The sequence below is a fragment of the Pseudochaenichthys georgianus genome, chromosome 18 (genome assembly GCF_902827115.2).
Source record: "Pseudochaenichthys georgianus chromosome 18, fPseGeo1.2, whole genome shotgun sequence".
Lineage (NCBI taxonomy): Eukaryota > Metazoa > Chordata > Actinopteri > Perciformes > Channichthyidae > Pseudochaenichthys > Pseudochaenichthys georgianus.
Window position 1 is genome coordinate 16,405,148 of NC_047520.1, and position 25,098 is coordinate 16,430,245.

The 25,098-nt window shown below is 43.0% G+C and overlaps 1 protein-coding gene across 2 annotated transcripts in view; it reads left to right on the plus strand.

Moving 5' to 3' along the window:
- Positions 1-24,127, plus strand: part of dennd4c (DENN/MADD domain containing 4C) — a 29,373-nt gene extending 5,246 nt beyond the window's left edge. The window contains exons 2-33 of one of the 2 annotated variants that reach the window (XM_034105723.2): positions 2,154-2,464; positions 7,099-7,351; positions 7,438-7,507; positions 8,508-8,677; positions 9,027-9,268; positions 9,359-9,425; positions 9,517-9,575; positions 10,447-10,591; positions 11,354-11,529; positions 11,625-11,725; positions 12,446-12,670; positions 13,561-13,706; positions 13,897-13,935; positions 14,188-14,318; positions 14,399-14,531; positions 14,947-15,153; positions 15,454-15,582; positions 15,695-15,836; positions 15,922-16,065; positions 16,168-16,278; positions 16,398-16,529; positions 17,309-18,378; positions 18,760-18,952; positions 19,039-19,133; positions 19,226-19,401; positions 19,521-19,679; positions 20,168-20,366; positions 20,450-20,698; positions 21,150-21,267; positions 21,506-21,662; positions 21,775-21,839; positions 22,384-24,127. In XM_034105723.2, the coding sequence (XP_033961614.1) occupies positions 2,166-2,464; positions 7,099-7,351; positions 7,438-7,507; positions 8,508-8,677; positions 9,027-9,268; positions 9,359-9,425; positions 9,517-9,575; positions 10,447-10,591; positions 11,354-11,529; positions 11,625-11,725; positions 12,446-12,670; positions 13,561-13,706; positions 13,897-13,935; positions 14,188-14,318; positions 14,399-14,531; positions 14,947-15,153; positions 15,454-15,582; positions 15,695-15,836; positions 15,922-16,065; positions 16,168-16,278; positions 16,398-16,529; positions 17,309-18,378; positions 18,760-18,952; positions 19,039-19,133; positions 19,226-19,401; positions 19,521-19,679; positions 20,168-20,366; positions 20,450-20,698; positions 21,150-21,267; positions 21,506-21,662; positions 21,775-21,839; positions 22,384-22,520 (5,739 nt within the window). In that variant the 5' untranslated portion in view covers positions 2,154-2,165 and the 3' untranslated portion in view covers positions 22,521-24,127. The remainder of the gene's footprint in view (positions 1-2,153; positions 2,465-7,098; positions 7,352-7,437; positions 7,508-8,507; positions 8,678-9,026; positions 9,269-9,358; positions 9,426-9,516; positions 9,576-10,446; positions 10,592-11,353; positions 11,530-11,624; positions 11,726-12,445; positions 12,671-13,560; positions 13,707-13,896; positions 13,936-14,187; positions 14,319-14,398; positions 14,532-14,946; positions 15,154-15,453; positions 15,583-15,694; positions 15,837-15,921; positions 16,066-16,167; positions 16,279-16,397; positions 16,530-17,308; positions 18,379-18,759; positions 18,953-19,038; positions 19,134-19,225; positions 19,402-19,520; positions 19,680-20,167; positions 20,367-20,449; positions 20,699-21,149; positions 21,268-21,505; positions 21,663-21,774; positions 21,840-22,383) is intronic. The other variant, XM_034105724.2, reaches the window with a different exon arrangement.
- The last annotated feature ends 971 nt before the right edge of the window (positions 24,128-25,098 follow it).

Sequence of the window (25,098 nt, forward strand, 5' to 3'; positions counted from 1 at the left end):
CGGAGATGGCAGGCTCAAAGTCTAGAAAATATTTTGAGTATTTGTGTGGAAAATGTGTGTAACCTACGTGTGTCAACTGATTGCTTTCTCTGAATAAGTCCCTCCTTTTCCTTCCTGAGAAACGTTGTAGTGTCCCCTAAAGCTTCAGACAGGTATGGATTTATGGATGTCTTAGAAAGGAGACTTCAAAGTTGATTCAAATGAGCTTAAGCATGCAAGCTGCTTTAGTTGTATTCTTTCAGATTGTCTTTGCAGTACAACGCTCTTGCCTTTCAACTAGGGCTGCCCAATTAATCGTGTTTTAATCGCAATTACGACTATGGCTTGCAACGATTACGAAAACGACGTAGTCAAAATAAAACGTTTTTTTTTTAATCATTGCTTTTTTTTCTCCAATAAATTGACGTTTTCAAAGTAAATGGATAACCGTTTTTAATAATCGTGATATCAATTATTGACCCAAATAATCGAGATTATGATTTTTGCCATAATCGAGCAGCCCTACTTTCAACATGCCTGTAGCCTACTGTCCCTAACATGTTCGTATGAGCAATCAATCAAGTCCTGAAAAAACTGAAAAATCTATAACGGGCATGTTACCGTTTGTATTATTCATAAATTCCAGGGCTGTCTGTGTTTGCCGTTGCCATGCAGAGAGGTTTCTTTTTCCCCCCGCAGCCACAGCTGACTCACCACTGGAAAACTTGAACTTCCTGTCGGTCTCTAACAGCTCTTTTGAAGGCGCCATGTGGACGTGTTGGTTTCTTTTTCTCCTCAGAAAACCAGTTGTTCTCCGTTGTGTCTTGATCAGTTAATTGCGCTTCATTGGCACAGTAAGATTAGCAACGTTTTCAAATATTCTGCATCTACGATATTACGATATGTAGGAAGTGATCCACAATGCCTTTGAAAGAATAATGGACTTTCACACCCGTTATTTCACTAGAGCTCAATTTCCAATGTAAGTGTTTACTGAGTCATCATCTGTTGGATTTGGCGACACGGTGAACTATGAAAAAAGACACTCAATAATAATAAAACACATTTCTTGGCAGCTCCATGCGTTAAACTTCAGCGCCACAATTGCGACCACATTTCCAGTGTTTTATAGACTTTAGTGTCTGCTTGATTTACGCTCTCGTGGCATATCTAAGAATTCCTCGGTGCCCGGCTGCTCTCCCATGGCTCCGCTTTACCACCAGAGCTTTAACTCTCAACATAATCGAGCGCTGCGGTGATATACAATGGAAACAGTGTGTTTGTAAATGTAAACAAATCCTTCTATACTTCTCGTCTTTCCTACAGTGTTTGCTTCGTAGTGGTTCCTCAGTCTTAAAGGATCCCTTTTATTGCCTTTGCCACAGTATAACTTAACATTCAGTGTGTATGTAATCCATCCCACTGTCCCATAGTGAGATATGTGAGACACAAACATGCAGTGTTCTCCTGATTACAGAGTGTGAGGGCAGAGTAAAGCTAGACTGGTTTGCTTTTATGTCTTCTAGGATTGTGGGACAGGAGGGTTCATTGTAGGGCTGCACCAAGTCTTTTATTTAAAGATTTTTTTTTGAGGTCTTTGAGAAGCTTCAAATGCCTCTTGACCTTTTTAATGTTGTATCAGCCAAAAAAAGATGGACAAAATAAGATTTTGTGTTATTCTGGTCTGATCAATGTTATTTATGGTGCTGTTATTTTGAACATGTGCATACCTTCAGTTGAGTGCAGCAAGAAGAAGAGACACATGTTTTTTGACATCAATGAAAATGTTTCTGAAAAGCTAAACGTCCAAAAGATGTGGATTAAGGCAGAGTATTTTGCAAGATAAAAACAGCGTTGGAATTTGTAAAATTGTTGCATCTAACTTTTTCTAATAACTGTTGACTCTGAAGTTGTGGAAAATGTTTGGAGTCCGAAACCATTGTATAAAGCCACCACTGGAATCTAATTCTACAAATAGAAAAACAAAAATAGTGAAGCCTTATCTTTTCTGCAACAGAAACAGGTACTTCAAATTAAATAAATAGACAAAAAAACCTTCAAATGTTGATGAAGAATTCCATCTAGCTCTAGTATCTTTTAGGTAAAAAGAAAATACGAAAGTCTGCTTAAATGTAAATCCTCATGAATCTCAAATCCCACTTCTTCCCCTTCAGGTACGCCCAGCCATGATTGAGGATAAGGGTCACCGTGTGACCGACTACTTTGTGGTGGCCGGGCTGACGGACAAGTCCACGCCTCTGGAGCAGGACCTCTCCGAGACCAAGTCCAGCGGGCCCAAAGCCCCCATCAGCGACCTGGCCGTCATCAACCGGTCCGCCGGAGAGACGGTTCCTGAAGGCTTCACATGCATCGACAGCACCTACAGCGGCCAGCCCGCCAACCTCAACCACGGCAGCCTGAAGAGCCCCGAGCTGTTCCTGTGCTACAAGAGGGGCCGGGGGAAGTCCCCGCTCATCGACATCGGGTGAGTCAGCCGTTTGTTGACATGTGTGTAACGCCGGCGACAGAAAAACATAAGTGAAAATGCACCCATTGCAACCTTTTTGGTTGATTTTTGCAGAATCTGATTTTCTTTCTTCCTGAGAACTGCCAACAACGTTTTGGTAATTGTTCGACTGTCTGTGTGCACAACTTAAAACCATCATGCAGTTCATCCGTGTTAATTTGAACCCAAAAAGCAATTGGATATACAAGATGGCTAGACAGACATACCATCCTTAAACAATGGTCAGTTGAAGAAACAGACAAAATAACTTTAAAAAAACACAACAAAATAAATAATTACATTGAAATAAATTAAAAACATTACAGGTATATTGTTAACATTAGGGGTTCAGGGCCATAGCAATGTAAAGCCTGGGTTTTTCTCATGCTTCTCACGTTATGTGCAAGTCATTTTGACGGCATGACAACACATTTTGTTCGAGGAAGAAGGCAATAGGTGTGTTGACGCCTCCATTCACTCGCCCATGTTGCGTCACACAGTTCTCCCTCTTGGTTCTTATCCATCAATAGAATTGCTATGCTCATAACTCCGTCATGTCTCACTTCTTCCACTCCACTCATCTTAAAATGGCAACTGCTCTCACTATTTCACATGGGAGGAGAAAACGTGACCTGCATTTCATCACCGGCGCTTTGTGAGGCACTCCAGTTCTCCACACACCTCAGTCTTTGTCTGAAGCCTTTTGTGTCTCCCTCGAACAAACTGGAGTTGCCTGTTTCAGGAGACGCTCACCCTCTTAGAGGATCCTGCAAAGTCCCGTTTCATTAAAGCTGTGCAAAAGATGTCAACACTTGGACTGTATCCTACTTGTTCTGTGAGGAATTTGGTTCCTGTCATGTGTTATTGATGCGTTTCCCTGGTAAACGTAGCTTTAAACTACAAAAAAAAAGCCCTGCAGCCGTCAAAGCACAAACAGAAGATCGTATGTCATGTCATGTGTCCTTTAAGAGGTTGCACAACCCTGGTTAGCATGCTCACAGACCTATGGGCCGGATAAAAGAGAAGCAATCTAACATCCAAGGATTCACAGCCATTGTCAAGCTGATGTACTTTGCATTTTGTATGGTTATTGTACCAAATAAGGCATGCAGTTTAATGAGACTTCACTTGCCTCTTCTTTTCTGCATAGCTGCAAACAAACAGATATTATAATTTATAAGCAGCCTCCAAATGAACAATTCATTCATTATTTATTAATAATAATGAAAGGATGCTGGAAGATAAGTTAATGCATTAGAGCATTGACTCACTTCCTGATGGTTTTACGACAGCACAGAAGGTCAGCTAATATGTGTGGCCATGTTGCAACATCCTCTGATTTCTGTTTCCACCTGCTGGTCTTCATCGTCCGAAGAAAGCCAAACGAGCGACCTGTAAATCATTCATTCTTCCTGCTGTCAGTGTGCAGCGCTCCCAGCCCGGGGCTCCGCGGCGCCACGACTCGCTGTGCCCATTAGCACCCTGTTTTTGTTGCCCAAATGAGAATTTGCTGGCAGTTGTCCTCCTGGCCTCTTTGCATTCTTTTCAGAATAAATGGGGTGTCTCAGCACTATTGTATCTGCAGCCGGCGAGAGATTACACAATGTGTTCTGGGGTTTGTCTTGCATTAAAGAGGGCAGCAATAACAGCTCTCGGCCTCCCACGTGGCATTGTCAAGATGGAAAGGGAGGACATGGAGCATGCTGCCATAGAAGCCCTGCAGTCATGCAAAAAGATCCAGAACGGGGAGACGCTGCCTGCTCTCCTCACAGACACGTGCAGCTGTGTGCTACTCAACAGGAACGATTAGGAGAATGGCGGTGCACGATACATTTAAAGTGTTTAGTGAGGCAAGGCAAGTTTGTTTATATAGCACAATTTAATGCAAGGCAGTTCAAAGTGCTTTACAAAAACAAATATAAAAGCATTAAGATATCGAGCAACATAATGGCATTCTAAGCCAAGTACATCTAAAAACAGTCATTAAAAAGCCAAGAAAATAAAGATATATAATAACATATGAATGATTTAATAGGAGGCATCTGCAAAAGGCAGCTTCTTTCAGCCTGGAATTAAATATGTGAGCAGATTCAAAGTGCGTTACACAAAAACTATTAAAGCATTAAGGTTAAGAGCCACAGAAACACATTAAAAAAATGACATTTAAGTACATCTAGCCAAGAGAATACAATTAGAACAAGCACAAAAAAAAAAAAAGATATAATAAGATAAGGTAAAATAACATATGTGATTGAATAGAAGGCAGCTGCTAGAGAAAAGCCTTCAGCCTGGAGTTAATTAAATTTGCGAGCAGATTCTCCCCAGATTTGCATTTTTCTGGGAGTTTAAAAACTGAGCTTCGCCATGTTTTGTTTTGACTTCGGGGACAGTGTCCACCAAGATGGATTTGAGGAGAATCTGGATTTGAATGTTTCCTTTACTGTCTGGGATTTGAATGAGTCAACTGGTAAATATGTCTGAATCACATCATCCATTGAAGTTAGGCTTCAGAGTGAAACACGAGCTTTAAGAAGAAGACGACAGTCAGAGGTGCAGACCACACACTGATCCTCTCTTTATTACAGGAGAACCAGAATTCATCAGTTTGCTCTCAAGAAAACACTTTTTCCTATCAGTCTGAATGTGGATGTATGTTTATATGGCAGCAGCATTGCAGTGCACAATGTTTGCAATGCTGTTTTTAATCCAAGATGACCTAAAACTGAATTAGTTATAATGTATTGTTTGTTTCTGCTTTGGAGGATTCCATGGAAGGCTGCTTCCTCAGATGCTTAACCTCATCACTCAGCGTGCGGTTGAATACTTCACTATTCGGGGGAAATCATCCAGTATCTGCTGTGTTGGTTCTTTCTATTTTACCGTCTTTATTTTGTGCTTTTCTTTTCAAGTTTCAAACTCCTAAGTTGGTGTTTGCCTTCCATGTCGATTGTGTTCAATGTAAACTGTTGCATCATAAGAATGTGAGTGTTGTCGTTTGGCTGCGAGGCATGTTTAAGAAACGAAAGCGATGTGTGCCAGCAAAACTGATCCATGGACAGCACTCTCTCTGAGCCACCATATTGTGTAAGATAGTACAATGATGCCAGCTCTTTGCACTGCTTGCCACATATTCACAACACGTGTCGTGTCATTAAAGTCTCCCATCATGCAAAATGCACTTTTTGATGTCTTTTATACATAAATATGTGTCCTCGATAGGGATGCTCCGATCGATCGACCGCCGATCGATATCGGCCGATACTCACTCTCTGCCGATCGATCGGTGCTCTCTAAAAATGACGATTGCGAGAGCCGATCGCATGACGTAAAATTATGACGGAAAATACATGACACTGTTCTCTGTGCGCGGCAAAACAAGCTCGCCAAAATGGCTTCACCAGTCTGGCAGTATTTGAAGGTGTCTGAAAAAGACAATAAAATAGCGGAATGCAACGTGTGTTAAGCAGAAATCCTGCAGCTCCGCCCGCTGTGACGGACCGGTGAGCAGAGCAACACACACACAAGAGTTAGACCTAACACACTTAGCTATTTTATCTACCGCTGGAACAAGCTAAACTAGTTATAAATATATGTATTCTTGGGTCACTCACTCATTACTGGATCAGTGAGCTGCAAGAGACGATACAGATTGGCTGTCAGGAGAGAGAGAGGAAAAGAGAGCGCTTCCGCTCCTGTCTCCCGTGTTATCCAAAGTTAATGTAAACTTGAATAATGCACTTCATTTCAATGTAATAATTATGTTGATTGTTTGTGGAAATGCCAGTGAATGAGCCCCATTAACTGAGTTTTAAACATCACTTTAAATGGAAGATCCCCATAGGCCCCGCCCACTCGATAGGATCGGCGATCGGTATCGGCCGATACTGATTCCGTCGATCGGCCCCAAAATTGGCGACCGGAGCATCCCTAGTCCCCGGTGTGTCAGTAGACTCACAAAGTGTCTGAAAATAAAACCCTCTCTATTTTCCTCCGTACACCAATCTCTAAAAACGGGGGAACAACGGAGCTGATCCAGATTTGCGCCCGATATCGGAATATCGGAAATGTGGGCTGGCTTTACACCCACGGCCCAATCAGAAACGTTGCTGTATCAGACACAATGCCCAACGTGTTTTTGACGTAATATGGTCTTTGTTTACATTAGCAAGCATCGCTAACACTCAGAGCTAACCTGTACTGGAGAGAGTATGTGTAAAAAAGCAGGACATTAAAAGGAACTCACCTTGTGGTAAACCCACAAGAGAAATAGCATTTGAGCTGCATACTGTTTCAGAAATAATCCCTGATGTGGTTTGGAACATGATATGGCCTTTAATCACGGGAGCATTCAGCTGTATCTCCGTATAATTCTGAGCAGGCACAAGCTCCCCCTCCTCTTCTTTTTTTTTTTTCAAGCTAAGGACCCCGAATCAGCACTTCTCTAACAGGGCTGAAACAGAGGGATATGAGGGATGTCTAAAACGCATGATCTATTTGGTATTTTGAGCATAACACATCATAGACATGTTTTTTATATATTTATATATCTGAGACCCGTAATATATGCCTAAAAAACCAGACTAACATACCTACTTCCTGCTTGTGTTCCTCAGAGTGCTGTATGAGGGTAAGGAGCGTCTGATCCATGGCTGCGAGGTGATCCAGGCCACGCCGTACGGCCGCTGCGCCAACGTCAACAACAGCTCGGCAACATCGCAGCGCATCTTCATCACGCTGCGCCGCGCGCCGCCCGTCACGCCGCAGAACTCCCTCGCAGTGACCGACATCTGCGTCATCGTCACGAGCAAAGGAGAGACGCCGCCTCACACCTTCTGCAAAGTGGACAAGAACCTCAACTGTGGCATGGTAATGTCAAATTTTTATTCCGGAGTGAACGCTTTTCATCAGTATATGGAGAACTCATTTCAATGTTTGTGTTTTGATTATTTCAGTGGGGCTCCAATGTGTTCCTGTGTTACAAGAAGTCAGTGTCTGCGTCCAATTCCATCAGTTACAAAGCTGGTGAGTGTTTCGACTGATGCTTTACTGTTTAAGAAATTCACATCATTTTCATACAGAAATAATTTAGGTACGAAGATATTCTAAATCCACTGTTATTTTAGATAAAAGGACTCGGGGAGTAGCTGGTTGTAGCATATGGTCAAAGAAAATATTGTGTCTGAAGCCAAGAGTCCATAATAAATTAAAAATAAAAAGATTCACAAACTCAAATTTAAGAGATGGCCACAAGTAAAGTAGTTACATTTCTTAATTCAGAATGATGAGATAGTAAGTCAACATCATTTCACTCTTGGTCAGAGTTTGAGAGAGTATTTTTGTAACACATTCATCAGACATTGATATTAAAACATGTTGCAATAACTAGTCATCGATATGATATGGAAACAGCAGTGTAGTTTACAATGGTGCAGCTTTGTGTGTCAGTTACCTCTTGTCTCAAATTTGAGTGACAAATTTGAGTGACACCTTCAGTGTATATCTCCGATCTTGCGTTAGTCATTGTTTAGTACAGCTGGCATTTCTAAACTGCTGTGTGACATTTTGCCCGGCTGATTTCTTCCTAACCGCTTGGCCTTTTGGATGAATTCACTTTCATAATCAGTGTTTTATGACCGTGTGCACACACAAACATGCAGGCTTTATCTTTTTGCCTGGCCTTTTTCCTGTGAGACGGCTGTTTATTCATCTCAGACAACGGCACTTCCTGCCACGCCCTTCATGTGTGTGTCTGCAGGCTCGCTTGTGTATGCTCATGTTAACCTAAGAATGCGTGTGTTTTGTAAGATCGACATCTCGCCAAACAACAAGTTACACAGGGGAGCAGAACGATTATTTCCTGTAAACAAAACCAGATTATACGAAGTGCCCCCTTATCAGAACTACAGAAAAAACTTCTCTTCTTCGTTTCTTCTGCTTAATCCTCGCAGTGAAATAAAGCCAGAATTGTACAATACAACATTACTTATTTAAGTCATCATTTCTATCTTCCTTTGTTCTCCAGGTCTCATTTTCCGTTACCCAGAAGAGGACTATGAGTCGTTCCCTCTGTCAGAATCTGTCCCTCTGTTCTGTTTGCCCATGGGTGCAACAATCGAGTGCTGGGCGCCAAACACACGAGATCCTCTCCCCGTCTTCTCCACATTTGTCTTAACCATCTCTTCCGGGGAAAAGGTGAGATGAGTCAAAAATGAGACGCAACATGTCCTTACTCAAGCAGTCAATGGATCACTGTCGCTGTCTACACTGCACTGATTAAAATAAAAATCAATCAATGAAGTAACTAGTCAACTAGTAGTCTCACTAAACTATGTAGAAAAAACAACTTAGAAATGACGTTTCTTTTTAGTTTGAGTTCATTTAACAGAATTTATCAGCAAATGGCAGTTCCTCCTTGTTTCTGAGAGAGAATGAAAATGTACTTAATAAAAGAATAATGTCACGGTATTGGTACTTCCATTAAGGTTAAACCTTACAAAAAGTTACAAAAGGACTCAAATCATTTGTCCGTCTCTGGCTCCAGGTGTATGGGTCAGCCATCCAGTTCTACGAGCCTCATCCCGTGGATCAGCTGAGCGAGAAGCAGAAGATCCAGCTGGGCTTGCTCACCACGGTGGAGAAGAAGATGATCCCTAACCGACCCGTAAACACCAACAAATGCATTTGCCTGCTCTCCCGCTGGCCCTTCTTCGAGTCCTTCCGCAAGTTCCTGATGTTCCTCTACAAGCTCTCCGTCTCCGGCCCGCACCATCTGCCCATCGAAAAGTAGGAATATACCTGTAACTATTTACATTGTTTTGAATGCTGCATATATTTTAAGACATTTGACCACATTTTGTGCTTTTCTCTCAACAGGCACATCTCCCACTTTATGCACAACGTGTCGTTTCCTTCCCCTCAAAGGCCCAGAATATTAGTCCAGGTGACATTTGTTATTATTGTCAATCATAACCATACTTTGACTTGTATAATTATGTTTCTAAAGTTCCGTATCATACTTTGTTTCCTTTCAGCTGTCGGCACATGACACCTTGATCCTGTCCCAGCCTGTGTGTACACCCCTACCCCTCAGGTACTACAGGTTTTGCAATGCTTAATCATTTCACAACAAACAAATATGTTCAGTTACTTTGTTAACATTCTTCTTAAACCTACTGTAGGTTTCAGTTTAGATATTTTACTTTGAAAGGTTTGTTGTCATTTCAATCTGAACGGGGCAGTTTATGTTTGCTTTGTCTGAAAGAAAAACAGCTGAGCAGAAAAAAAAAAAAAAAGCAGTGAAGTGTTGCAGATCAAATCCTCACACTTAAAAACATGATGGGTTGTTTCCAGTCTCCGTCTCCAGTTATAAACTCAGTTAAAAACGTTTATCAAATAGCACTTTTCATACACAAAGGTAACTGAAAGTGCTTCCCGAACCAAACACATAGACAATTTACAAAAATAAAAACAATAATATCCCCCCCTTCCTAGGTAATAACCAGAGTAAGCCATAACTCTGTGATTTAAAAAGAAACAAACACTTAATACCAACGCGGGACTGAAAAAAACAGGAATAAAATAAGACTCACATTTTGAATAAAAGACAATTCAGTTAAAATCCAGATTAAAGAGGTGGGTCTAAAAGAATGAACGCTCTTTGCCACCCTCAGGTCTTCTGGGGGGCTGTTCCACAATCGTGACCCGTAACAATAATAAAAAGACGCCTCTCTGTGGGTCTTTGTTTTCACTTTGTGTATGATTTAAAGTCCAGCACCAAAAGCAAAAGCAAATCTGATAAAAAGCTAGGCCCAAGACCATTAAGAGCTTTACAAATCAATACAAGTTTTGAAATGGATTCTGTAGCATCCCTTACGTCTCCTTTCTGTTTTTGTTTCCCTGCTCAAACCCATCCCCTCACTCTCCTCCTGTGCTCTCTCCCCCCCTCCCCCTCCCCCCCTCAGCGGGGCAGATTACGGCACTCTGCTGATGAATCTGGGCTCGGAGAACTGTGCCACGCTGCTGCACTTCATCCTGCTGGAGAGTAAGATCCTGCTGCACTCGCTGCGGCCCGCCGTGCTCACCGGGGTGGCCGAGGCTGTGGTGGCTGTGAGTATTCACCATGTGCCATTTCTGCACGAATATCATCAAAAAATCATGATTCCCTCAGCGAGAGCCATGGCGAATATTACTCAAGTCATGGTCAGTGACGTCTGGAATCCTATCTAACTCAAAAGAGGACACGTGTAAAACAATATCCTGTAATAACTCACAGCATAAAGCCCTTTCTGGCAATAATGTGGATCAAATCCAGCCATTCCCCCAGGTTTGATATTCAATGCTATGTTATTACGTTTATACGAGGCGTAGTTGCCTTCATAACAGTGTCATTTTTACATTTCTGCACACAATGGTCTCTCTACATGAAGAAATAATGACTTTATTGTCAACAGTAAAAGTTTATCTGTATTCTCTGGATAGTAAAAGCAGGTTGAGTCGTAATTCTCCATGAATGAATAACAAGTTAGCTAAATAACACCAATTGTGTTGGTGTTTTTCTTGTGAAGTTAACAATGGTCATGTGTAGGGTGTACACTTTGATGTGTGTGCATACCTTTGTGATGGTTGATTTAGAAAAGGAAAATACTACTGAAACGAAACATGACTGACCAATCTTGAATGCCAGGAGAGAGACCTGGCTGGCGCCCCTGAATAAATAAAAAATAATTAACAACTCAGAAAAATCAAACAGTCACAACCTTCACTTTCCTTTTATAAGATGTATTTGCCATGTGCTGTTTATTGAAAGAGGTTTGTGTGAAGTCACTTGTCTTGTTGAATTAATCCTGCTTCCCTCTCGTCTCTCCTCAGATGATCTTCCCCTTCCAGTGGCAGTGTCCCTACATCCCTCTGTGCCCGCTCTCCCTCGCCGGAGTCCTCAACGCTCCGTGTCCATTCATAGTGGGCGTGGACTCCCGCTACTTCGACCTTTACGACCCCCCGCCAGATGTCGTCTGTGTAGATCTGGACACCAACACCATCTACCTGTATGCTCTGATAGTCTTTACAGCTCTCACAATGTTGGACTATTGAAATGTACTTTGTGCAGCTCTCCAGCTAACTGTGTTATCGTGTGTTGAAGGTCTGATGAAAAGAGACACAGCAACTGGAAGAACCTCCCAAAGAAACCCTGCAAGAGTCTGGTTAACTCCCTGAGCAACTTGCACCACCAGCTGGCCACAGGTACAAACAACACCTCCTGCTTTATGGGAAAATATAATGACATGTTTATAAACTGCAAATATAGGAAAGGTTGCAACACAGTTAAGATAAGTTAAGGCAGTTGCAAGTACGTTTTTAGAAGTCAGTTATTGTTTGTTGTATCGTTTGAGCAACAGTCAACTGATTTAAAAGAAAATAATAATATAGTTTCTGGTGATGAAAAAACTCAATATAATTTACTTTGATGAATCGAAAGGACTATGTGAGGAAAAGTAGATCTTGAGGGAAATAACTAAATGTGTGCAAAGACAGAAGTTGTACAACAATAGAACAACAAGTGCTAGTGAAAGTTAAATAAATTAAGTTTGAATTTATTTTATCAACTGATTGGTGGCAATTTTTTTTAACTGAAATAAAAACCTTTAACTAGTTCTTGTACTTACTTTAACATTAACATTTAGTTAACAATGCATTCAGTTGTATTTTTGTCTGATAACCTTTTACTACATGTTGAAAGCCACGCCTCCTAAAAAAAGGCACCATGAGATTGTATTTCAATTGTTATAATATCTCTTGTTATGATGTCTCTTTTAACCAAGGAGCATGCATACAAATACATTATTTAGAAGAAGAAGAGACGATTTATGCCATATTTCCTGTAGCTCCTTTCCATCTGCCGTCTGTATGCAGGTACACACACTTCGAACATAACATAGCCTCTTCCTTGTCGTGTGTTTTTAGTGACAGTGGGTCAGACACCACAGGATAACTCGGCGGTGGACATGACTCCCATCGAGGCGGACTTCACCTGGCACAAGAAGAAGACGGCGCTGGAGATGGAGATCCAGGAGAACTTCCTGCGCTTCATGGCGTCCATCTTGAAGGGCTACCGCTCCTACCTCAAACCCATCACACAGGCGCCTTCTGTAAAAGCCACGTCTGCAGACTCCCTCTACGACCTGCAAGGTAACCCAGTCATCCATAGCGGAAATTAAGTTGATTTAAAGTGTGTTTAAGTCCAGCCTAAAACTCTGATACCTGGATGTTCTTCGTTTTGGAAACTGTGCATAATTTACAGCTTTAAAAAAATGGATGACATCACCTTCTGTTTAATGTTATCGGCATCTCTATTCAAAGGAGCATCTCAACTATCACTCAACTGAAGTGTTTCTACAAATCAATCACCTCTCTCCTTGGCTGTAATAAGACTTACGCCCCCCCCCCTCCACAGTTAGAGATCAATTTTAGATGCAGGTAGAGGATGGAAAAGGACTTACGACACAGCATATTTTACCACTTACATTATAGAAGATGGATAAAAAATACATTATAACCTGATTTATTTCTACCCGGAGTGAGTACAAGAATGTACAACTGCGTATTGGGTACATTAGGTTAAACATCTCAATTATAAATCTGGGAGAGGGTTTCAAATGCCAAGAAAAAACGTATAAGATTTAAGTCATAAATTCACAGGAGTGACATTTTTAAAATGTGGCTCAAATGTCCACTTAAGGATGAATTGATTAGATTTTGGTTGTCAAGAGTCACTTTTGACCATAACTCTAAAATGAATATGATTATTATGACAATTCCACGCCAATGTCTACGAATAAGATGATGCCATTTTGGACAGAAATGAATGTAAACTGTAGCTAGACGGATTTTTGGAGGCATACAACAGTGAGGGGGGGGGGGGGGGGTACATTTACGACTTCATCTCGGATAATTGTAACTTTTTCTACGGATTACCCCTCCCCTGGCTCTTTTTTAACTAAAATGGACTGTGGTGATGTGAACGTTGATATATGGAATTTTAAGAAGTGTCACAACAACCTGTCCTTGCCTTCCTGCAGGATTTCTCAAAAGTAGAGACCGCACCCACCAGAAGTTCTACTCCCAGCTCACCAAGACGCAGATCTTCATCCGCTTCATCGAGGAGTGCACCTTCGTCAGCGACAAGGACACCGGCCTCGCCTTTTTTGACGACTGCGTGGAGAAGGTGATTAGCGATTAAACCGGCGTCACACTGGTGTCACGGTGTTTTGTTTTCCCTCTGCTTCCTTCTGTGAGCGGGCCTTTTGTTTTATGTTTTATTGGCAAAATAACATTCGTCCAAACTGGGAGAGCAAGGAAGCAAACATTTCCTCTGATTCATTCTGGTTCCTTTGCTCTCTTTCCTCTTCTTGCAGCTTTTCCCCTCTGATAAAATCACCGACAAGGGCGCTAAGGTAATACTGGGCTTACACTGTGATCACATTTCCTCTCTTTTGAATGTTTGTGACTCAAATGAAAAGGTAAGTAGCCTTTTCCTCCTAAACATGTCCTGCTTTTCTTCTATCCTTAACTCCTAACCTCAATCAAATAAGCATAGCAGATTGTAGTGTGCTTGTTGTTTGCTTGCCCTCAGGCAGGAAATGACCTACAGAGTGTGTAAAGTCACAGTAGTCAGTCTGTATTGAGGCTCTGGGTGCTCCCTGCAGGTCGAAGGAGAGTCATCTGAGGACACCAGACTGCTGGAGCTGGACGAGTCTCAGAAGAGTGAACACACTGTCTTTGTAATGCCGGCGGAGCCTCCAGCTCACGATGGAACTGAACCCTCCCCCAGATACACGTGAGCCTTGACGAAAGTATAGATACGACTCTGACTCTGAAGCACAGGACCCGGCAACAATCCTATTTCTCTCCCTGCAGATATAAAAGTTTCCCCAGGCTGCAGATAGAGCTGTTCGACTGTCCTATGGAGATACGGCCCTCCATCAGCAGCAGTGCGGCGGGGGCCAGTCTGTCCAGCAGCCCCGCCCTGCTGGCTAAGAGGACCAAGCAGGTGTGTGCACGTGTGTTTCAAGACAATGGAAGCGCTGATCATTTTATGCATCATTGTTGAAAGACATATTGATTAATAGGCAAGTTTATTTATACAGCACCTTTCAACACAAGGCAATCAAAAGTGCTTTAGAAATGATAGAAAGCAGATTCACACTATAAAATGGTATTTAAAAACGGTATAGTTGCGTGAAAGGAGAGGAACATTTAGACTAAATCACCCACACAGTCTGCATGCTGTTAACATATTCACAATAATGATAATAATTACATTGAATAATTGAATTCTTAAGCAACATGAACCCCCTTTTTAATAACGTTTTTTTTGTGTTTTATTATAATTATTTGTTTATTTCTTTCCTTTCGGCAAAAACATCTTAAATTCTTAAACCTTTTCTTATGCCTTGGTCCAACAGGAGATCAAGCTGGCGTACAAGATGGCGAAGCACTTCTACTCCAACCCCCCGCGGTGGGCGCGCTGTCTCTTCAGTCACTGCTACAGCCTGTGGTTCATCTGCCTGCCCGCTGCCGTCAGACTGTCCAAGTCCAAGAGCCGCGCCATGCAGCAGGCCTACAACGTCCTCCTGAAGATGAGGACCACCGAGGTGGAGGTGCTGGACGAGGTACGGTCAAATGATGTATTCAAATTGATTTCAAATTCCTTTTAAAATGTTCAATAATCATTTGGGATAAATGTAATCATTGTTGATTTGATAACCAAATCTAAGATTAATTTATGGTTAAACTATATTGTACTGCACAAAATACGTTTTTGATGTAATTCTTTTTCCAGCCATGATTGTGTTGAGGTCCAGGACTTTTTTTTTAAAACAAGGCCACTTTACTAGAATATGCCGTGTGCAAAAACAGGCCCTGATACGGCGTGGGGTTGAGTGAAAATGTTTGTATCTCTCCGTCTCCAGGTGTGTTACAGAGTGATGATGCAGCTCTGCGGTATTTGGGGTCTTCCCGTCATGGCTGTGCGGGTCCTGGTGGAGATGAAGAAAGCTGGAGTACATCCGAACGCCATCACTTATGGATACTACAACAAGGTCACACTTTGACTTTTACATTGTTAAAACACTGTGTGGCTCAGAGCACTGAGCTTCAGCCATAACAACACTTGTCTTCCATGTCCTCATCTTCTGTGTCCTCCTTCTGCAGGCCGTCTTAGAGAGCCCGTGGCCGAGCAGAAACCGAAGCGGCCTCTTCATGTGGACCAAGCTTCGTAATGTTGTTCGTGGAGTGGCCCAGTTCAAGAAAGCTCTCGACCCAAAATCTGCCAATAAGGGACCCAGTGCTACAGGTGGAGATCAAATAATCAGTGCGACTCTTAATGTCTCCTCTTGTTTTCTTGTTTCTCACCCGCTTTTCCTTTCTGTGTATTTCAGCTACATCTCTAGGTGTGTCAGCGGTCAATGACGCGGACCGTTTGAGTCATGGAAGTGCCGACAGCTCGAGTGAGGTCAACAGTGAAGAGCACAACCGCTTAGCCCACGGCACGGAAGACACAACAGACAAACACTGTAGTACAGGTACTGATCCCATAAAGTTAAGACATTAAAAGCATTTGGGGCAGGAATTGTGATTGAAAGACGGGCGTTACAGCATGGTTTGTGTTATTTTGTGATCCGCAGGAAGGCAGTCTGATCAAGGCTACGGCTCCAAGGATGATATGCACCAGGAGCTGGCCGAGTCCTTACGAGTCTCCACTGAACAGACAAACAACTCCAAAGCACAGCGCAATGGTAGGAAAAGCTACTTCCAGTTGTAGTTCTGCATTTAAAGGTTGTTAATGCGACCAGACACCGCATTTCCTCCTTGTACGGTGATGTTGGTCTGTCAACAATGTGCTTTTTGTATCCAGGAGGTGACATTGCCGGCTCAGTGGACAGTGCAATCGCAGTAGCAGAGCCCCCCAGTCCTGTGGATGTGCCCTCGCCTGTCCCCAGTATTGTGAAGCTTTCCACAGGGAGCTTTGACAGTGGCAGGGAAACAGGTGAGGAGACGGATGAGTCCTTGATGTCACTTAAAGCTCTCCTATCGTGCAAAATGCACTTTCTGATGTCTTTTATACAGAAATGTGTGTCCCCGGTGTGTAAGGGTCAGAAAACAAAACCCTCTCTCTTTTCCTCTGTACCTAAATCTCTAAAAACGGGGGTACAACGGAGCTGATCCAGATTTGCTGCCGATATGACTTAATATCGGAAATGTAGACCCACAGCCCAATCAGAAACGATGCACAACGTTTTGAAGTAATATGGTCTTTGTTTACATTAGCAAGCAACACTAACACTCAGAGCTAAGCTGTGCTGGAGAGAGTATGTGTGTAAAAAAGCAGGATATAAAAAGGTACTCACCGTGTGGTAAAAAGAGAAAAAGCATTTGAGCTCCATACGGTTTCAGAAATAATCCTTGATGTGGTTTGGAGCATGATATGGCGTTTAATCACGGGAGTATTTAGCTGAGAATCTCTCTGTAGAATTCTGAGCAGGCATTAGCTCCCACCCCAATTTAATTTTTTTTAAAGCTAAGGACCCAGAATGAGCACTTCTCTAACAGGGCTGAAATAGAGGGGTATGAGGCATGGCTAGAATGGGTGATCTGTTTGGTATTTTGAGCAAAACACATCATAGACATGTTTTTTATATTTTCTTATATATCTGAGGCCGTAATATATGCCTAGAAATAGCATGATAGGAAACCTTTAAAAGTATATGTTTCCATTTCAATTAGGCTAAGTTGAATTGTTGTTTTAACTCTGGACACATTCTGCAGGCACAGGGAAGCTGTTCAGGAGACGCAGCAAGAACGATAATGTGTCTCTCCCTGACGACGAGGCCTCGCTGCCTGCTGGAGACGCAGCTAACCAGCCTCAGCAGCAGCGGCAGAAATCCTTCGGCGAGCGCAGCTGCAGCTTCAGCGTTGAAACGCGCGCTGGCATGCTGCTGGAGCAAGGCGTGGACCACATGGCTAGCCAGATGGGCGCCGACGCTCGCATCCTGGCTGCGGTGCTGTCTGCATGCCCCAGTCCGCCCCCTAATTCTTTGTCCAAATCACTTTTTAAAGACTTGAAGGAAGAGCCTGAAGAAGATCAGGTGGTGATGAAGCTGCCAGAGGAAGAGGGGCAGGAAGAGGAGAAAGGAGATGATGAAGAGATGGAGGGGGCGGAGTTAAAACTGGAGACACGGGAGAGGAAGCACACGGAGACAAACGAGGAGGACCCCGGGCTGCGAGGGGCCACCCTGGACAGGGCCGACGTGCAGGTGGGCGCCGACCCGCTTTCCCTCCTTGTGACGGAGGTGGAAGAGTCGGCCTCCGTCACCAGCCAGGAGCCCCCCCGCTCCGTGCCCGCCGTGGTGTCCCGCAACCTGGCCGAGGAGATCGAGATGTACATGAGCCTGAGGAGCCCCCTGGGCCCCAAGTCCTCCAGCATGGAGCTCCAGCAGGCGCAGGGGGACTCCACCGACTCCCCCCAGCCCAAGCAGGCTCTGGAGCGCAGGTCCAGCCTCCCCGTGCCTCCCGTCAAAACTCCCACCGGCTCCCCAGGCGACACCCCCAAACGCAGCCCCAACACTGTGACCCGCTCCAAGACTTTCGCAGTGAAGACGAAGACCCCCGGCAGCGCGGTGGGTAGCCCCCGATCAGCCTCACTGACGGCACTCGTCAAGTCCGCCCAGGGGGGCTCGTTGGGCTCCGTCATCAACTCCATATCAGGTATCAAGATGGACAACCTGCTCACCGGACCTAAAATCGACGTGTTGAAGTCCAGCATGAAACAGGCGGCAAATGTGGCCAGCAAAGTGTGGGGGGCCGTCGCTTCAGCTTACTCCTACTCAGACGACGAGGTGAGGGTCCTTACAGTTAATCTCAGTAGCATTGGTACACAAATCAACGTTTGGATATGCAAATCTCAAAAATAATTTGTACAAGCAGCACCACACTATGGATTACCAGGTTGTCAAACGACTGCACTTTTTTGTCTACTATTTATGTAAAAAAAAAGTTACAACAGATTCCCATTTGCAAGAAGGTAATCCTACAGTTTAATTTAGTTTTCTGAAGCGGATAATGCAAAGCAGATATGGGACATAAACGGAAATGTTATTTTCTAGAGACTGTTCCCTAGATGTTTTCTTCTTTAGTTGATCAATATTTTACCAGAACCTTTCAATCACCAAGAGCTGTTGATTTGGAGCATTCCATTACATCTGACTTTACCCCCGCAGGATGAACAGGCTCAGGGCGGCGGGGGCTTCCCCTCTCACCTGGATGAACAGATGCTTGCTGCACATGATGTGGATGACAGTCCTGAGAGAGGGGCCATCCCGGGGCTGGTGGCCAACGGCCTCAACCAGAGCTGCACCAGCCTGGGCAGCAGCAGCGGCAGCAGCGACACGGGCCGCGGGACACACCTGACATGTAAACACTCACAGCAGTGCAAATACTTAAATATAAGCAGAAAAGAGAAGAGGCTTTGAATTGATACGTTTTGTCTTTACATCCAGATCAAACTCCAGGACGAGCTCGGGTTCCAGACTCTGAGCAGGGCTCCTCGCTTCACGCTTCCTCCTCCAGCATCTACCAGAACTGTGCACTGGAGGTCAGACATACTGCACACACACACGCACACGCACGCGCGCGCTGCTGCCACTTCCAACATGTACATAGCAATAACTCCTGACTGGTCTCCAGGTGCTGATGTCCAGCTGCTCGCAGTGTCGCTCCTGTGAAGCGCTGGTGTACGACGAGGAGATCATGGCGGGTTGGACGGCCGATGACTCCAACCTGAACACCAACTGTCCCTTCTGCAGCACGGCCTTCCTTCCCTTACTGCATGTGGAGTTTCATGACTTGCGCACAATGACAGGGTAAGAATCATTTGTCCTGGAATGAAGTAGTAGATGATGCAGCTTCACTTTTCCTTTGTCCTTATTTTACGGTACGCACAACAAAGTCTAACGGTCTGTTCTGTGATTTCTCCTCTCAGGTTCTACATGAATCCCAGTGCTTCAGGAGACAGTATCCACAGCGGCAGCGCTCAGCCCACAGCCAGCAGCGCCGCCGATATAAAGGCACCAGACCTCCTCTCTTTCCCTGAAGAGGAAGCTCGAGAGACTCCGGATAATCAGCCTGGAACACTTAAGAGGTACAAACCAATCAGAATCAGAAACAGTTTTATTACCAGCTAGGTTGACACGTACGAGGAAAATGACTTGATGTCATGATGCATACATAAAAGTAAAAAAAAATGTAAAACACAGATCGAGAACTATTTTAAGAAAACTATAATAGCATTAAAAAAAATAGTAAAAATAATAAGCAATATAGTAAAATATAGCATAGAAATAGAATGGAATAAAAATATATGTGCAGTAATAAAAATAACCAATATTGTGTGCATTAATGTAATGCATAGAGTCTATGATGTGGCTGAGGTAAAGTGTCAGTGGGGGGGCGGGCCTTGTTGATGAGGCTATTAGCAGAGGGGAAGAAAACAGACAAACAGCTTCATGTAAATCAGGCTTAATTTACTAAGGCTACACCAACGTCATCAACACGAGCAAAACATGCAATTTTGTTGACGAAAAAGTACAAGACTAAAATACAAACCATGCCTCTCTGCTGTGTTTTTAGTCTGGTTCCTGAGCCGGTGCAGTCGGACCCCTTAGGTCTCCTGGAGCACCAGGCGGCGGGGAAGCAGCGCAGATGCAGCGGGACGTCTCTGACACGCAGCAACAGTGTTGGGGGTCCGCTGCAGAGCCTGGACTACTCCCCGAGACCCGGACACGGCGTCTCCACCACCAGCCTGCCCTGCAGCCTGCAGGAGGTGTCGGTCAGTGCTGCTCACGTCACTAAATAACCCCACTGTGCTTAAATAGTTGTCAATTTAGTAAATGATCAGTGTGTGTTTCTCAGGATGGCATGGGGACTAAACGCCCGAACCCCAAGCCCGTGTCCGTCCCGTACCTGAGCCCCTTGGTGCTGCGCAAAGAGCTGGAGACGCTGCTTGAGAACGAGGGAGACCAGGTGATCTACACCCACAAGTTCCTCAGCCAGCACCCCATCATCTTCTGGAACCTGGTTTGGTATTTCCGTCGTTTGGACCTGCCCACTCACCTCCCTGGACTCATCCTGACCTCTGAACACTGCAACAAAGGAGTGCAGGTGAGACACTTATGTCTTATGCTAGGGCTCTTCTTCCTATTCCATAACAAGTATTCATTTAATCCAAGTGAGGATCTCTGTCAGGAGCTAGTAATTAGGCTAAAGTTGCTCATGATAGCTCAGCAGGGAAGTAACATAACGTTTGTACTTCAACTTTCTTTGAGGACTTCATTATTTTTTGCCGAAACCATCTGAAAAAGGCAGCCATTTTAAAGGTCAAACCTCCTCAGGTGTTATTGCATCCAATTTTTGTTTTGCTAAAACAGAAATGAATTAAATCAGGATTTAGAGGAAAAACTGAACTGACATTTCAGTGGTGGATTCAATTACATTTCAAGTTCGTTTTAAAAGGTTGGTGTGATCTTTCCCAAACAAGTGACATTTAAGACGGTTGAGATGTCTTTTAATGCTCTATTTGTCAGTAACATAACTCAATTCTTTATGTGTTCAGCTGCCCTTGACATCACTGTCCCAGGACAGTAAACAGGTTTACGTCCAGCTCCTGTGGGACAACATCAACCTGCACCAGGACCACGGGGAGCCCCTCTACCAGCTCTGGAGGACCCTTTGTGAGTGTGTCCCCCTCCTAGCTGAGACATTAGTGTAGTGCTTGACATCCCTAAACACTGTATCAAACTTTTTGATGTGGTTTTCTGATGGCTTTTTTATTCTTATTTGTAGAACATAAATCTACCACTAGGGGGAGACAGAGACAACTATTTGATACGATGTCAGTTGGCAGGAAAACTTCAGTGTTCTTACTAAAACGGATAGAATACAATTATTTCTGATGTGTTTTTTTTGCAGTGGAGAAGAAGGGGACGCTGGCCCCCACAGACCACCAGGAGATTCGTACCCTCCTCAACACAATTGTTCGTAGCATTCAGACCAACGACGTGTACGGGCCGATCAACCTGCTGATCCGGGAGATCAAACGGCGCCCAGAGGGATTCAAACGGCAGAGGTCAGACTTTATTCTGTGTCTCTTTCCGAAACACTTTCTACAAAGTATTCAGACATTTATATTCTTGATATCTTGATGAATCTCTCATTTGTGTGCCTTGTAATTCTCCCAGGAGTATCTATAGAGAAATAATGTTCCTCTCACTGGTGGCTTTGGGGAAGGAGAACATCGACGTGGGTGAGTGAAATCAACTAGATACATCGTGCTGGCAAGAGTCCCATCAGCATTTTTATTTGTGAAACTCAGAACGTCTCTTGCACAATCTTTTTTAAATAATTAAATGGGTAGCTGGTTTAATATGTCTTTCTCACTGTCCTTAAAACTTCAGCATCCATTTATAAAAGTTGCTCTGATGTCCTTAGAGGGCAAACAATTGTTGTTGTTTTTTTGCATTGGATACAAATAAATCAAATTTGTGAACTTTGAAGAAAGAAAATGCCCCTTTTTAAATGACGATTACAACTTTTGTCATTGCGTTATGGGGTCTAAGTGTCTGGACTTTATTTTAGATGACAGGAGCCAATGTTTAACTTAAATAAAAATAAACCTGTATTCCGTATGCATTACCACAGCCAAATTAGAGTACAATAAATACATGAAAAGGTCGTAGGGATTAAAAAGTGTAGATGTTTTACTTTAACTCCACTCTAACTAAGACAGAAACAGTTTTCTTTTCTGACTTTGTGAATCTTCCCTCCCTCTCTTTGCCATGTCCCTGCAGAGGCCTTCGACAGAGAGTACCGCCTGGCGTACGATGAACTGAGCGAGGAGCAGCTCAAGTCTCTGCACATAATCGACCAACCGCCCAGCCCCAACGTCCAGTGGTGCCTCAAATGCTTCGGAGCCCCCGTCATCTGATCACAAAAAAACCTGACTGCAGCAGGGAGGAAAATGATTTTGTATTTAAACCCCTCCAATCGCCTAAAACACGGTACCTTTTCTTCTTCTTCTCCTCCTTGTCTTGGAAGATTTTTTACAACCTCTCTGGAGCTTTTCATAGACTTTCCAAGCGGCTGCTTACAGGTGGGACTGTTTCTGTAAAAAGGCTCGGACACCTGCAGTGGATCTTCTGGGACTAGTTGTGTTTCTTTACAGATGGTGTATAGAATAATGAATCACTGTACAAAATGTATTGACTGCCTGTGTGGTGTACACATGTGTCTGTGTGTGTTTGTGTGTGTGTATAATCACGCTGTCCCCGTCTTGTAGCTTTTTGCCCACTTTGCTTGAATCTGTCCCCAGATGAGTTCTGACCTTTGAGACTGTGTACATACCATGACTGTGCACTTTCTACACACAAAAAAGAAAGCAAACCCAGGTCCACCTGTCTTTTTGTACATATTATTTACTTGCAGGGGGGAAATCTAAAACCAGGGTTGCCTATCTTTTTTGAGAGGCAACAAGTCTTGATGCCTTGACTTATTGTGTCCTGAGTCTTAATGAATGTTAAAGTTTGTTTCATTGTAAGTGTACAAGCTCTCTGTCCGTGTAAATATGCATTGGAAGCACACATGTAAATGAGGTGAACTGAGGACAATCGTACATATTCTGCAACATTCCAGATGCCCTGCAATCTAAACGGGTCTTAAAGAAGTATTATTGATCTCTGCAACAACACTTGTGTGATTAAAAGCAGCTGATAGGAGGAAATTAAACAGAGACAGAAAAGGCATGCCACACTATGGATTGCCACACTTTAAAATAGATACTTGTTCTCGGAGCCTCAGTGATGGAGCATTTTCAGTTTTTAATATCTGCATTTTTTTTTTAACCGTAACATACTTTACTTCTTCAGCTAACATGCCTTATTGTAATGTTAAAATTAGAGCTGTGTCCTAACCCTAGCATGTTAAATACATGTTTTAATTGGGTATTGTGTTAAATATGCTTTTATGGTTTACACACAGTAGCTCCGAGCTTTAAATTACTGCAAAGGGCTTCTTTAGGACTGCTGACACTGTGTTAAGAGAGAAATAAATTCGTAACATGACATTCCACTAAGTGCCCGGAACTGTTGGAAATGTAGATGGTCCTATTGTAGACTAGGGAGAGCGACTTGTACAGAAGTGATTAATATTTGCACTGCATAGATTAAAACCTTGTTTAGAACCAGGGTGAGGATGAGATGACATCACCTCAAATATTCATAATTGACAGTAGTTTTTCCTCCAAAACAAATGAAATTCTCAATTATTTATTTTTGTATCATTGACATTTGGATTGCAGATGGTGTACCTTCAGATTTGTATGACTAACAATCCCCCTTTCCCCTTTTTAATCTGTTTAAGGGATCCCTCCCTGTACGGACTTTGTAAATGTGGCCTCCTAATGGCAGAGGATGTACAGAAGAGACTGTTCTCTAATGATAGATTAAATGATCTCTTACCGTCCTGTGGAAAGGAATTGAATGTCTACCCTTAAGTGCGCTGCAATAAATGAGTTTGTGAACTGATTGAAAAATGAAATGTGTCCATTTTGTGTCTCCATGCTGATGAGGATTTATATTTGTCGACATAAGAAGCTGGGATGTTATTTTAAATTTATTGTGTTATTTCTAATAAGTAAAATAAATAAAGTATTTCCATGCTATGTTGCGTAATCTCCCTTTGTCCTTTTATGTTCCGCTTCAAATTCCATCCCAAGTAAATTATCATATTCTTTCTTTCTTTTCTCCATTTTCTCGATGGACATCTTTCTTTATCTTGTCCTCCATCACTTGTCTCATGTCTCTCATCTGCGATTTGGCAAGGATTAATAATAAAATCACTGCAAATTAAAATTATTTGGTAAAATTGGCTCTGGAAAATTGATGATCACATTAATAATTGTTATCCTATAATATATATTAATCTGAATTGGCCATTCTGCATCATTAGTGTTTTTGGTACAAGGAGGTTTTGATATGTGTGTGTGTTTAATTAGACTTGACTACTGCAATGGTGTATTCACAGGTCTCACTAAAACATCTATTAGAAAGCTGCAGCTGATTCAGAGCGCCGCTGCTCGAGTCCTCACTAACACTAAGAAAGTGGATCACATCACTCCTGTTCTGAAGTCTTTACACTGGCTTCCTGTGTGTCAAAGAATAGATTTCAAAAATACTGCCGCTGGTTTATAAAGCACTGAATGGTTTAGGCCCAAAATACATTTCTGACCTCCTGCTAAATTATGAACCATCCAGATCTCTCAGGTCTTCAGGGACTGGTCAGCTTTCTGTCCCCAGAGTCAGAACTAAACATGGTAAAGCAGCGTTCAGTTATTATGCTCCAAATATCTGGAACAAACTCCCAGAAACCTGCAGGTCCGCTGCAACTCTTACTACTTTTAAATCCAGGCTGAAAACTTTTCTTTTTGTCGCTGCTTTTAATTGAACTATTCATATCTTAAACTGCACTGTAACTTTTATCCATGTATTTTTCCTTTTAATGTTTATTTT